This window comes from Accipiter gentilis, chromosome 33, assembly GCF_929443795.1.
Source record: "Accipiter gentilis chromosome 33, bAccGen1.1, whole genome shotgun sequence".
In the NCBI taxonomy this organism is placed as follows: Eukaryota; Metazoa; Chordata; class Aves; order Accipitriformes; family Accipitridae; genus Astur; species Astur gentilis.
The window spans coordinates 12,085,436-12,100,440 of NC_064912.1; the positions used below are offsets into that span (position 1 = coordinate 12,085,436).

The following is a 15,005-nucleotide window of genomic DNA, read 5'->3' on the forward strand; positions in this document are numbered from 1 at the left end:
GCCTATGTGTTTGTATTTCCTCTTCGGGGATTCCAGCTGTTTTGCAGGTGTTTCTGATGCTCTGCATCTCTCCGAGCCGTGTCCCACCACCGACTATCCAGCCGGTAATCAAGAGATGGTGTGTTTTTCCTGAACGCCCTGTTCAACAGGTATCAGTGTGGACGGAGCCCTAGCTACCGACAGGATGCTTTCGCGCAGTGGTCGCTGCTGTACGAAGACGCATGGAGGTAAGAGCCGCCATCGGATGCTGCGGGATCCCAGGGATGCCGTGGGATGCTCTGGGACCCCAGGGATGCTGCGGGATCCCAGGGATGCCGTGGGCTCCCCAGGATGCTGTGGGACGGGCAGAATCCCAGGGTTGCCGTGGGATGAGCAACATCCCAGGAAGACTGTGGGATTCCAAAGCTCCTGCAAAATGAGTGGGGCCCAGGGGTGCTGTGCGGAACGAGCAGGAACCCTTGGGGGGTGTGTGTGTGTGTGTGTGTGTGTGTGTGCTGTGGGACCCCAAGGGGGGGCCGTCCGGCCCATGTGCGGGGCCAGCCGGCCCCGCTCCGCCTGCCCGGCCGCCGCGGGCGGCAGGGGCCGCCGCTCGGGGACCCGCCGGGGCGGGCGGGGGGCGGCGGTGGGGAGCGCCCGGCCGGGCCGCCTCTCGTCCGCTGCGGTGCGGCGGGGTCTGCCGGTGCCGCTTCCCGCGGCCGGGCCCGGCCGGACCCCGCGGCCGCCCCCCGCCCCGGCCCGCAGGCACCCGCCGAGCGGCGCCCAACGGCCCCAGCGGGGGGCAACAGCCCCTAGAGCCGCTCCCCGCTGCGGGACCCGCCGGCAGCCGGGCCCCGAGGAGCCCCGCGGAGCCCCGAGAGCGCGGAGCGGGGCACGAGTTTCCTCGGCGCTCCCCGGCGGCCGTGCCTTCCCGGGGGAATTTGCAAGTGAGATGCGGAGAGTTCCCGCAGGAGCTCGGGTGACTTTTAATCTTTAATTGCGGCACGGGGAAGGGAGGCGGGTAACTAAGGAGATGGGGAGCTACAGCCTCTGAAATGCCTCGTCCGTCAGAGGTGAACCCTTGACCGTTGCATCGGTGGGAAGGAACCTCCGTGTTTACGCAGGAAATGATTCGCTCTGACTTTTTTCTTAACGTACTCATCGACCCTTTCTGTCACGTAGCAATTACTTTAGTTCCCCTCGAAAGCGAGGGATTCGATAGCCGTGTTCTCTGATACACCTTCCGAAGTAAGTATCAGGCGTTCCTCCTTCCTTCTGGAATCCTCATGTATCTCAACTCCATCACCACCAATGATAAAAACACAGTGTACTCCTAATTTACACTCAGCTGCTGCTACTTAGGAAGGAGTCGAAAATACCACTTTTCTCAGACATCTGTCTTTGTGATAAACCAGGGACAAGTGGAAGAAGCCTTAAAGATTTCTTTTGCTCTAGGGGACGTTTTGTTTTGCTGCTTGTTGTGCTTGGCCCTGCTTGCTTGTTTTTTAAGCACAGAAACTTAAATGCGATTTGTTCATCTCTGGAGTTTTCCTGTTCAAGATTTCAAATTCAGGTACAGCTCTCTGTCACATCCAACTCCTAAAGGCCATCTTTGAGCTTGTGACACAGACCAGAACAAATTGAACTAAGACCAGGAGATGCATTTCACAGAGGCAGCAATTTCTCTTCTGCTAATAAACAATTAAGGTCTCTACTGTTATTCTAATATTGACCCATTGGTTGAAAACAGTTGAATTCATGTTCTCTGCATTAATTTTTTTTTTTTTTTTTTTTTTTTAGTTTTTCTTTTATTATTCTGGATACCATTTGCAAATAAACATTTAGTCCAAAACATGCTAAACCTTTGTTATTTGTTTTCAGGATGCTGTCTTTAACATAGTATACAGACATTTTAAATGTTTGTAAAATGTGAAAATTACAGTTAAACAAACTCTTAAACAATCGAAGCAGAAAATTTAAATGGGTCTTTTAAAAGAAATCATTAAAATCTGGAAATTTTGTAGCTAGTGTTTTGCTTATGTCTTTATCGCTCTTAAACAGGTTGCATTAAAGTAAAACTTGGCTGCTGTGAATAGAGCTTGTTAACATGAAACTCACTGGAGTTGTCTGCATCCAGGAGCACTATGGAGCAATTTTCAACACGGAGGAGAAATTGTTGTATGTGTCTGGTAATAGAAGACAGTATTTCACTGACAGAAAACTTACACTGAGTGGGGTAGCAACACCCTGGCGCCAAACCTCTAACTCCAAAGTGAATGGAAATGCTGGAGCACTGAGTGAAAAAAGAATGAGAGCAGTGGTGACAGGAGGTGGAGGCTATTTTGGATACAAGCTGGGATGTGCTCTTGCCAACGCGGGAGCTTCTGTTGTTCTGTATGACATACACAAGCCTATCTGGGAAATTCCCAATGGAGTAGTGTGTATCCAGGTATGATAAACTATATTTTCACAACAGTCAAAGTTAGTTCATTTGCCTTTTCCATAATGTCTTACTAGTTTTCACAGAATCCAAATACCTAATTGCAAATTATTACAAATTTCAATAACTTTTAACTGTGTGAATATCCCATGTGATTTTTGGTCAACTGATTTTAGTGTGTCTTAAAATAAGGAAAACAATGAAACCTGTAATGTGTAGCACAGCGTACCTGTTCCACCTCCTGACTCTGAAGTACTCCTCAGGACCCAGTCACCGCCCCCATCTGTGCCTTTGCTTAATCACCTGTAGAATGAACATAGGGGTATTATGAGGCTTAATTAATGTTTTTAAAGTCCATGTAAGAAAATTATCAGCAAGTACTGAAATGGACCTAGTTTTCAGACTCAGGATGTACAGCAAGTACAATTATATTTATGCATTCCCTCTGTGCTAGCCCACTATATGACAAATGCTAACCTGCAGCTTTGATTTCAAGTCCAACTATCTTTCCTTATGTGTTACAGGCAGATGTAAGGGATTACGATGCCATATTTGCAGCCTTTGAAGGGGCTGACTGTGTGTTTCATGTAGCTTCATATGGAATGTCAGGAAGAGAGCAAGTGAGTCCAAACAGTTTTGGTTTTTCCTGTGTGCCTGCTCACACCGAGAATGAGCGACTTGATGCTGTAACACTGCATGTTAGATTTTATCCCTTCAAATTGTCCTGAGAGCCTGAATCCATGTCCATGCTGTTTTGGTAAATTGCTCTGTTCAAACTGGTGTGCTAGCTGCAAGCAGTCTGCTTACAGCACTGTTTTCCTAGTTGTGAAATTACTTCCTCCCAAATAGATACTCCACCAGCACCCTGGGAGGGCTTTTGAGTTGGAAATGGCATTGAAGAGTTCTGAAGTTGTGCGAGGACAACAGGAAAGACAAGGGAGGCTGGATCCCTCCAAAACCCTGATCCTTCCCTAAACCTTTCACATGGAACTCCTAGGTGTAAGGTCACTGGGAGGAATAAAACCTAACTAAATTATAAATTTTACATAACTAAACTGTAACAATGGCTGTATTTCACGTCTCAATTGTTTGCCACTGGGTAAAAAGCTGTAAGGGCGTACTTGATGTAGGACTCAGAGCCACAATTTTTATGATTAGAGTTACAAACACACACACACACACACACTTTCTTACCTTATTTAAAATATAAAAGGAACTTCAGTAATTACCTTAGCTGGATAGAACAGCTCATTCAAAGATGTTTGCAGATGAACAATGCATACTTGGAATTGCTCTGGGTAGAGGCAACTGGTCACTGAAGTGCTACTGAAACATGGATATTCAACATATTGCTGCAAGATATATAATAACTGGCAATGTATGTTTAGAACACCGCAATTCTCTTTGCTTTAAGCAGGCTAGTCTGTAAAAATACAAGAAAAATACAGTCATAGTTTAAAAGTAATGATTTTACTTCTTGAAGTCTGAAACAGCAGTCTAAATGATCTTTTTTATAATCAAAGCACTAAACTCATTACCTTTATTTGGGGACATTTATAACATTCCCCTATTGAATTTAAAATGTTTTAAAAAATGCACAATTTCTTTATTTTCCTAGTTGCATAGAGAAGAGATTGAAACTGTAAACATTCATGGAACAAGATTCATCATTGATGGTACGTATCTAACCTTGCCATTGGATGTTAATACAGCATATCAAAATATCACACCACTTAGAAAAAGGAGTTGGCTTTTTTGGCACACACAGTTTTTTACCAAATACTTTACATTTTTGGCAGAAGGCGCGGAAACATGTAATCATTTCTTTTTTACGCTCGATTCTGTTATGGGGTGTGATATGACAGCCAGCACTGCAGTTCAACTACTCCAGCTTTTCGTAACCATGTTTGACCTGGTGTCAGAATCCGTATCCACGTAAGGAGTTAACTATTTCCATGTGCATTTCATAGCAGTAAACCTCATTGCTATCTAATAGCTTGTGCACAGGTAGTGGGCAGCCCTGGAAGCAGATGGACCCCTAGCCACCTGCCTGGCTCGAGCTGAAGCCCATCTCAGTAGGCTGGTAGCAGCCCTCCCAGAGGCATAGTGTTTGTTAGCTTACAGCATCCAAATCACGATGTGCCCGATTATAAGCATTTGGTTCTACGCTGATGTCTTCCCTTTAAATATGCTTTGCGTTTTAAATCACCCAATCATAAAATTGAAGGATTTGCTTTTTTAAGATTTGACAGTTTCTCAGAAAAAGGTCATACAAACTTTTTTTCCATATTGTTTCATTTTCCACTAAACTAATTTACTTTATACATTGCCGCAGCCTGCAAACAACGGAACATCGCTAGATTGATATACACCAGTACAGTAAATGTGGTGTTTGGAGGGCTTCCTATTGAAGATGGCGATGAGGAAACTGTGCCATATTTTCCAATTGAAAAGGTATTTCGGTTGTATTATATTTTCAAGTTTCCTCTCTGTTTATTTTCTTGTTTCTGAAAAAGCCTGGAGTTTTCATGACCGTGTTTTGCCTGATGCCAGAATCCAGGTACCAGAAAGAAGAAAGAAAACTCTTTACACTCTTTATCGATTCTATTCACAATCTTGACACGTCAGTTTTATGTACATTGCAGTATATATTTCTTTGTTTCCTATCAAGGCCTTGATTTTGGAAAATAACTCTTACAGTGTCCCGTTAACATTAATGAAATTCCACCTGGACATAGGGATCGTGTTATGTGGCTTGGTGCCTCTTTAGCCATATATTATTTATATGATTTTTCTGTTTCTCCCTTATTGAAGATAACGTATATTCTATGTAGAGCTGATATGGACAAGTAGCCTATTTTTATATGGGCTTATTGCATTTAATTAAAAAGGAGAAAGTACTTCTGGGTGCTTTGCATACACAGTTGGTTTTTGTGTCCCTCCTCTCTCCATCAAGTATTTCAGTCTTTCAAGAAGTAGAGATGGATAGAGAAAATATTGAGTAATATTTTGAATGATATGTCAAATAAAATTTTCTCTGGGACAGTGCCACAAGAAAGTGAACAGGATAATTCAGACCAATCATGTCTTCAAAACTTGGCTTTTGACTCTTCCGTTACCTGAAAAAGAAATCCAGATTACAAAGTAGTGATCAATTACATTCTTGGCAGCATTCAAAGCATACATATATTTATTGCCTCTCAAATGTGCTGAAATTAATTAACTGGATTTGCATAAACAAAAATGCTTGCTTACCCTAGCACTATGTATGTGTTTTATCCTAAACTAATACCCCACAGCTTCTGTATTTTGAGGTATTTGTTGCCATCTGCTAAGTAAAAACTAGTGAAGAAGAGATGCCCCTCTGCCCTGTCGTTTCAAGAATAGATAAAAATGTATTTGCTTTTTCTCTGTAGCATGTTGATCATTATTCCAGAACCAAATCAATTGCAGAACAAATGGTACTAGCAGCTAATGGAACTCCACTAGCAGGTACTTTTCTTACCATGAATTCATAGTAGAATTTACTCCTCCCCTTCTTGTTCCTCACTAACATCCTGTATCCTGTATCAATCCTTAGTGGACAAGATTGTCCAGCAATTATGAAATCAAGTTGTCTACACTCTCTCACAAACGAAAAGATTTTAACTTAAAAATCACTTTTAATTGTTTTTAAGTTCCCATAGTGTCCATAAAAGCTTTTAGCATGGTAGCAATGAGTTCAGTATGTTAATTGAAAAGATGAAGACAGCTATAAATTAAACAAAAAGAAGTGTTTAATGTCACTGTATTATGCAACATAAGTAAAACATGCATGCTGATTAAATTGTCATCCATCCATCCCCCCCACCCCGAGTTATATATTAAAATCTGAAGAAGCTACCTGATACTACAGCCTGGAATTATTTATTAGTGCTTCCCAAAGTTTTCCATGTTGAGGAAGCCAGTTATACACTTGAATACTTAAGCTCAACTGTGAGATACTATAACTGCCAGTGCAAAGCAAATTAATGTAAAGTGCAACATGACGCTATGTGACCAAGTGATACTGAGCTAAATTTAGCTGTGGACAACTTACAGAAAAGACTCTCTTCACTTGATACTGGCAGAGGGCTATAAAGAGATATAAAATCATTGATGGGCATTCCATCCCAATAGAATTATTTTGTTTAAAAAATAAAGATTTTTTTCCTTATTTCCTCAGCAGCTATTCACATCAAAGACCCTCTTAATTTTAGGAGCAATACAGAGTTCTGCCTTTGTCAATTAGAACCAGTCAGTGCTCCAAACATCCCATTTTGATCCCGTGCCATAGCAGGACTGAGTATTTTGCATGTTTTCAAGTACTATTATGAACCATTACTAGCAGATGATGAACCAGCCAACTGATATACTTGGGAAGTGATTGGATTTTCAGGATGGTCCTTACTTTCTCCCATTGAAATTATCATGAGCTTCTACAGCAGTTCTAGAGGGAGCTGGTTGTGCCTACTGTTGAGAACCTTTCAGCTCTATCTTGTACTGCTAGTGAGTCACTGTTTCCCATCAATAATTTTGTCTAAGATTAGTTGGTTTCATTCCACTTTCCTACCAATAACTTGCTCACTTCAGCAAACTCATCACCACAGTTGGCACGTTCATTCACTGCTTTGGCACAGAGACAAAGGACTGGTTAGAAAGAGGTTTTGAAATATCTGGTAGTTTCTAGGAATCCAACTATGCTGGCAGGACTTCTTTGAATCTTACCTTGCTATTTTGCATGTTCTGATTCTGCCAACTTAATATCCAACTACTAATTCAACACCTTTTGGTATGTATTATTTTTTAAGATGGTGAAGTTCATTTATTTCAGAGTAAGTTCTGCTACCACAGTCTTTGGTTCATACAAACAAAGATATAACATGGTCACATGAAAGTCACTTAAGAATGGTCATATCAATTCTTCTAGGAGGTGGAATACTTTATACGTGTGTTCTTCGCCCACCAGGAATCTATGGACCACAAGAGCAAAGACACTTGCCAAGGCTAGCAGTATGTATTTTATTTTTTTTTTAATCAGCAGAATCTTCTATTATATACAACAGCATCACTTATTTGTGTTATAAATTGACTGACCTTCTTACTGGGCAGCAATTCAACAATTCAGTTGTCTGCTGAGAACATGACAACTTTTGTTAACAGGCACTATACTGTATCTGTAAAGAATGTACAGTACATTAAAAAAGCCTTTTTTTAAAATACAAACACATGTAGGTCCAGCTTTATAATTTAATGCTTACTATAATTATAAGATTCAGGCCAATCTATGATATTTCAAATGTCTGTTTGCATGCAACTTACACCAAATGGTTTAAAATATTAATGAAAAGAGATACGACAAAATATCTTATTTCCAGTCTCAACAGCTTTCACTATGCAATGAAACAAGTGAAGGAGTGGGAAGCACCTTCTGGTACAGTAGGTTACTGAAGGGCAAACAGCTGAGGTGCTCATGTTTTACCCTTTTTCACTTGCTGTAGGACTAGTACAGTGTTTAGAATATGATCCTGTAAAATTATATGAGTCAGTTATTTTAAAAGCATCAGTACAATATAAAGTTACACACAGCTTTGAGGAACGAATAGATTCAAGCTTACCACGTAATACATATTTTTGTTTTGTGGCTGAGGTAGGGAATTATATTGAAGTCAGCCAAAATATACTTTATCATCTTCTAAATAAAGTAATTTTTAAGAATGGCAAATGTCATTTTAGTTAAACCTGAGATGTTTGCTTTAGCCCCTGAAAAAAATACAGTCTTTTTAAACTTCCATTTAAGATTTTAAGATTATTTGTTATGAACCCATTTTAAGGCATTATGCAACCGTCACATTTTGCAGTTTCTAAAATGTACCTGTTAAATGAAAAATGTAACACCTAGCATTACCTTCCATTTTTTCCCAGCCAAAGCTATTTGTTAAATTTGATCCAATTTTGTGAATACTTTTGATCCATTCAGAACTGTATCTTACCTTTCTATACAATATTTTACTTATCCTTAGAACAGACTTGTATTTTTTGTAAATTGAGGACATATTGTGTTCAATACGTTCTTTGATCCTTCCTCATGAGCAATATTTTTAGAGCTTTCTGCACTTCTCTTGATTCTTTTTAATTGAGTCATGTTTTTTTTTTTAAAGTAGAGACAAACCTACATTTAGCTGGAAAAGAAAGTGCACTGTACCTCATTTTAAAACCCATTTTGCTTTGGTTTCATGTTTGTTTATGTCTATAGAAGAATATTGAGAGAGGGCTACTTAGCTTCAGGTTTGGAGATCCTTCTGCTAAGATGAACTGGGTGCATGCAGAGAATCTTGTACAAGCTCAAATCCTAGCTGCTGAAGCTCTCACTCCTGAAAAGAACTACATAGCTGTAAGTAAACAATAAAAGCACCACAGTTTTCATCTGACAGTGAATTCTGCCACTGTATCCTGTACTATAGTAACTACTGTAGTAGCAGTAATTACTGTTTGTGTTACTGTCCTTTAGCTTATGTTATTGTCTGTGTTTTTAGTTGACAAATGTGCTATGAACAGTGTAGGACCTGGCAGCATTGGCTGTGCAGTGTGTTAAAAGTTGGAATATTCAGTTCTGTAAGAATATCTCTACCTTTGCAATTTGTAATGTAGTATTTGCCATTTCTGGAAGATGAACAAAAAATGTTTGCTATGTCAGAAATTAAATTGGAAGTTCAGGCAGATTCATCCCGTTCCCCTGTATATAGATCCAGACTTAATGTTCTGAACTGTGATAATCAGTTCTTCCCATACCATATGCAAATAAAAGCACATTTCATTTGGGTTCATTGATTTAAAAAATAGTTGCAACTGTTTTGTTCCTTGTAAACACAGTTTTTTTTATTTGACCTAGAAGCACTACCCTTAAAGTGTGTTAGAAAGATTTTCAAAGTAGATTAAACTACTTTTTCTAAAACTCTAAAAGCAAAAGGGAAAGAGGTAACTTATGCCTTGGTTGCACAGATGGAGTCTTATGGATTTCAATGAGTCTTCACTAGACCGAGAGCAAAGCATGTCCCACCATTTGGTGAATATATGTTAACAGCACAAGTTAGAAATGGCACCACTTTCAGTGCATTTGGTAATCTCTGTATAGTCAGTGTAGCCATTCTGTATAGCACATCTATTAGACATAATTTATACCAAGGCATGTTAATCACATAAACCACTTGTCCACCAATTTCATTGCACATGTTAGTGCAAATGATTGAAACACATGTAGACAGTTTGTTGACTTGTATGTACATCCATGCATATTTTATATTGCTGTATTATTTTTAAGCTATTCATAAGGAGTGAGATAAAGAAAATGAAGTCAATATATATGCAGTATTATTTGTACTAACTTGCCTCTTCTCTACCTCTTTAACAGAGTGGCCAGGTGTATTTCATTAATGATGGCGAAAAATTCAACCTTTTTGAATGGTTAACTCCACTTGTACGTGCAATATATACTTTATCTCCAAATACATTCATTTCTTTGACTGTATACAACTCCAGCTTTTGTGTGCGTGTTACATTTGGTATGTTTGCTTTGGGTGCAAGAGTTCCGTTCTGAATGTGGCTTTAATTCCTGCTTGAAGTTCAGCGTGATTAGCGCTGTAACAAAGCCTACCTAAAATACTACATTAAATCAACTGTCTTCACCAAGTCGAAGGACGATGTAAACCAGTGTCCTCTTTCGAGTTGCCATTATCTTAATTTCTTGGGCGCGCATCTGTTAACAGTGGCTATTTTGGGTGGACAAAAAAATATAAATCCTAATTATTAATCTGTAATATACTTTCTTTTCAAATGATCATTTTATTGTTAATGCTGGGCTCAAAACTGTAAATATGTCACAATGTTAAATTAGGTGTCAGCACACCATGACATTTCGATCAATTGTTATAAACTTTTTTTTCCCTTTTTTTAAGACTGCCACTTGAAAATTACATAGTGTCTGCATGTGACATTTAACTGAAATTCCCTGGAAAATGAAAACTCGAATAGTAACAGCAATGATGAATTTTTCTGTTTTATCAGTAAATATTTCCACAAATATCTTCTGTATTGAAACTTTAAAACTTGTTTGAGGTTTTTGTTTTTTTCACTGTTTCTTAAATCTTTCAGTTTGAAAGATTAGGTTGCAGTAAACCATGGATACGTATTCCTACTTCCTTAGTTTATGCATCAGGTAAAAATATTTTATCAACACTTCTCTTTCCTGTCTACATTACCCTCATTCCTGCTTGTAATATAATATTGGTTGTTTTTAATTTGCCCACAATTTTCATGTATAAAAATAATACACTATGGGCTCATTTACTGAGCAGCAGTTAGGGGTGAGGTTCAGCTCTATGCAGTGTTGAAATCAGAATTATCTTTTATTTAATTCCCACAAAACCAGGTTTTATGTAGGACTTAACAGATATATAACTTTGTGGAGTTAATGATATAAATATAAAAAGATAAATGTAAAAATTGATGACTTCATTAAATACGCTGAAGAGTATGTGCTTTGCTGCATGTGTAAATTTCTTGTTCCCCTGTATCCCATGCTTTCTCCAGAATGAATCCCCATGTGCAGCTAAGACAGAATCCAACTTGGAGTATTTTGTTACTATTTTTTTTATGAAGCCTCATGATCTTTTCACTAGACCTGTCACCAACCCTCCAAACCCTTTTCACACAAGCACCCTAATTCAGACTGCCTGAAGTGTTAAGATTAAATCCAACCCCTTGTGAGCAAGTAGTCCTGTTGATGTTAGTAATAGTGCCCTGAGCTCTTAGGTATGTGGTTATCTTTCATTATCATACACAGTGTGAGATACACCAAAATTTACTATTCTTACCTTAAGTAGAAATCTTTTGTTATGCAGCCATGATAATGGAATACCTTCATCTGATGCTGAAGCCATTTGTTGAACTGTCCCCACTGCTGACCAGAAATGAGGTAAAAAGTCTTTGTTTGTAAACTCCCCTTAATTCTCACAGGATGCATGCATACATGTTAATACTGAGGTACAATTTAAAATTAAATCAGTAGAAAGTAAAGTCCACCCAGTACTACCTCAGCCTCCAGTTTCCAGGGCAAATGTATGCATCATGTACATTTTAGGCAATATATTATGCTCGTTACCATGATCTTTGAAAAGCTAAGAGCTTATGCTTGCAATCTGGGAGAGGCTGATTCAGCTCCTTCCCTCCAAGGCTCAGTATCCTGTATGGCTTTGGCTGGTCAGTTGTGCCCTAACTTCTGAAGATCCTTAGGCACCCAAGAGATGGCTTTTATCTGCCTCCTTGGGTACATAAATGGGAGTTGCAGAACATTTTTTGTGGATGTTTTCAAGACTAGAAGATTCTGCTTTGCAGCTTTTACTGCCTCTTTGGGCTTTCAAGGTTCTGCTTTTGAGTGAACAATTTTAAAAATAATTTGACTGTGAATAGGACATTGATGTAATGTTGTGTTGGGATTTTTTTATTTTACATTTCCTTTAACTGTGTCTTTGCTACCATTTACAGACTTTGTTCCAATTTCCTATGTATTCATATCTTTGTATGTTAACTCTTGCCCTATAGGTACAGAACATTTCTATAACTCATACGTTTCGAATAGACAAGGCACGGAGTCAGCTGGGGTACAGCCCAGAGAAGTTTGCATTTGCTGATTCCGTGGACCATTACATTAAAACAAGACCAGAAGCCCAGAATCATCACAGCTTCCTCAAAGTGTTGCTTTCTTTAATTGTTAGTTTAAGTTTGATCTTTCTTTCTTTAAGTTTTGATGGCCTCTCAGTTTTGCATTTTTTTAAAGAAACACAACACTGACTTACATAAACTGCACGTATTCAGTCACAGTACCGCTACCTATATCATTCTAATCTCCACAAGAGTTACTGGCCCCAATGCAATAAACAGGCAGTTATTTTTAGATTTAAAAAACAATATCGTAACATATCAGCAGCTGTACTTGAGAAATACAGTAAACAAGTACAGCCAAATCACTGAAACACACTGGAGTCTAGATTGTTGCATCTGTTTATTTCACACGAAAAAAACAGCTTTCCAAACTGATTGCTGAAGTAAAAGAGAACCTGCAGAAGAACAAGAGCTACAATCAGCCTGCAGTGCTTCACTGGTGAAGAAAAACGGCTAAAATAAGAAGGATTGACCACAGCTGCTGCCATGGCTCACTACCTTGGGGAACTGAGGAACAAGCAAACGGAGGGACAGAACCAATTACTGTAAATAACATATACCAGCCCTACAGGGAGAGTTCACATCATGTGAACTTCTTTTGTGAATTAGCTGTATTACTGCATATGGGGGAAAATAAAAGCATACTTGAAACTTTGCTGCAGTCAGTCCTGTGCCTCTGTGCACACTGTTCCAGAACCACTCCCTGCTCTACCCCTGGGGTGCAGAGCTGTCTGTAACAGCAAGCACCTGGCACCAGTTCGGAGGCCTAGGGGGTACATGCAGGTATGGTTTTTCATGAGTCAAACCTGTGTATTTTAGTTAAATTAGAAGATACTAACCAAGTTACATTAAAGTGCATTTATGTCACAGTAGAGGAACCTGCCACTATGGGTTGCACTGATCTTTGAACTGCTTTGTTTACCTCCTGTAGTCATTAAGGACAAAAAATAACAATAAAGTTTAGTTGCCTATTGTAATGAACGAGTTAACTTTGTTCATGAAATCGGGAAGGGGGAAGAGACATATTGAGATTTAGCAGATACCTTGTGTAAGTAACAAGGCTTGCTTAAATGGTGCGTAAAGGTCACGGGAAGAGGGCAATGGCTATAACTTACTAACTAAAGAGGGAAAAGAACAACAGCTGTAACTTACTAGATAAGGAGGAAAAAGACAACTACAATTTACCAGGTAAGGGGATTAATTCTACCAAGACCATACTTCTCCACATCGAAAGACATTTTACATCAAAAGACACTCGTCCTTGAGAAGATCGGCTGAATCTGCCTAGTAACAAACCTGCACGAGTGAAGAAAGAAGAAGCAGGACAAGGCGGAGACTTGCAAGAAAGGGGTGCATGAACTGTATATAAGGAATGTAACTATAACATAAAGTTGCGAGCTTGTGGCGGAGCACTGCCTACCCGGCTGCCCAGCGCTGTTTTACTCTCTTATCGCTTGCTAATAAATTCAACCTTTTTTTTTATTCACTACAAATCGGCTCCTCCAATTTGTCACGAGAGTCTATAACACCTATCAGCTGAACTTTAGGTACAACTATGTTTTTGCACATCATTTCTTGAGTATAGCAGCTGTACTGAGCAAATTTCTGCAGTAGCTAAAGTGAACAATGTGCTTTTGAATTACTGTTAAGCTAAAACGGGCTGGTCTGGAAGGCCCCACTCCCATCCAGCACTCACACTGGTGATTTATCACAGAAATCTCCTCTCTACACCTTTTCCAGCCTGTAACATGGGGAGGGAACAATCAAGAGCACTATGCAAGCATAAAGAGAGAGGCTGGGAAAGGAGACAGGACTAGGGATGAGACAGGAGATCTAGAGGAATCAAGGTGGTGGTGGTGTGTGTGTGGGGGGGTGTAATCATGGATGGATTTGAGAACCCTTTGAGAAGGTGAGGGCTCTTAGACCTCACCTCAGTTGCCTCAGTCTGGGGCAAGCAGCAAAGGCCAGGTGCAGGGCCTGCGGGTCGAGGGTGCAGTAACCCAGATACAGCACTGGAAGGCAGAACTGCCAAAATTTCTGATTTTTTTTTTTACGCTAAAAGACGGGCCACTTTCCTCAGTACATACCACAACTTCTTCTACTTCAATTGTAAGGAGTGTGACTGGCAACCCGCCCCGCCCTCCCGAGCGGCGCCGTGCCCGGCCCTGCCGACGAAGGCCGTACCGTCTCCGGGCGACCCCGCTCGCCGCCAAGGCGGCCCCGCCGATCGGGCGCCGAAAAGGAGCCGTCGCGGCGGCGGAGGGGACAAAACAACTTGGCAGCGGTGGGATTCGAACCCACGCCATCGAAATGACTGGAGCCTAAATCCAGCGCCTTAGACCACTCGGCCACGCTACCGCCTGGCTGCTCAGCCGCCCGCCAGGCCTCTTTCAGCGGGGCAGCGCCGCCGCTCTCCCCACCCGCCCCCACATGTTGCCCACCTGCCTCTGCGCTACCCCAACGCCCTCCGGCGCGGCCGGCCGGCGCCCTACCCTCCCCGGGAAAGGCGACTACCGCAGCGGGCGGGCCCCCCTCGCTCTCCGGCGGAGGGGCTCCGCGGCCGGGGCCGCCGCCGGGGCCCGGGGCCCGCCCCCCGCCCCAGGCCCCGCGGGCTCCCGCGGCCGGCGCGCGCGCCCGACAGGTGGCGCCGCTACCGCGCGCCCGGCGCCGGCTGCACACGTGGCCTGGGCGCCGCCCGCGCTGACCCCTGACCCGCCGCCGCCGCCGCCGGGGAGGCCGGAGCGCGGCCTCTCTCTCCCTCCCCTGGGGCCCGGCCAAACCACCGGCCTCACACACGCTCCCCCCACCCCCCGCCCCGGGGCACCGGCCGTCGCGCCGCGCCTCGGGGCAC

At 41.7% G+C, this 15,005-nt stretch overlaps 1 protein-coding gene and 1 non-coding gene across 2 annotated transcripts; one reads left to right on the plus strand and one right to left on the minus strand.

Annotated features, from left to right (window-relative positions):
* Window positions 1-119: 119 nt before the first annotated feature.
* LOC126034029 (putative short-chain dehydrogenase/reductase family 42E member 2) lies at window positions 120-12,283 on the plus strand. Its single transcript, XM_049791221.1, has 12 exons — window positions 120-227; window positions 2,038-2,425; window positions 2,941-3,036; window positions 4,035-4,092; window positions 4,752-4,870; window positions 5,833-5,908; window positions 7,365-7,447; window positions 8,691-8,828; window positions 9,846-9,911; window positions 10,586-10,649; window positions 11,335-11,408; window positions 12,035-12,283. Exons 2-12 carry the CDS (start codon window positions 2,084-2,086, stop codon window positions 12,281-12,283), a joined length of 1,365 nt encoding a protein of 454 aa, XP_049647178.1. The 5' UTR covers window positions 120-227; window positions 2,038-2,083.
* A 2,147-nt stretch (window positions 12,284-14,430) lies between these two features.
* TRNAL-UAG (transfer RNA leucine (anticodon UAG)) lies at window positions 14,431-14,512 on the minus strand. The gene has a single exon. It is a non-coding gene; the product is annotated as a tRNA-Leu (tRNA).
* Window positions 14,513-15,005: the final 493 nt, after the last annotated feature.

Bases quoted from the DNA above. Each gene is read 5' to 3' on its own strand.
- LOC126034029 (XM_049791221.1), top strand. From the start codon at position 2,084: ATGAAACTCACTGGAGTTGTCTGCATCCAGGAGCACTATGGAGCAATT. The intron at 5,909-7,364 runs GTACTTTTCTTA...CAATTCTTCTAG, and splicing joins TAATGGAACTCCACTAGCAG to GAGGTGGAATACTTTATACG. The intron at 10,650-11,334 runs GTAAAAATATTT...TTTGTTATGCAG, and splicing joins TTCCTTAGTTTATGCATCAG to CCATGATAATGGAATACCTT.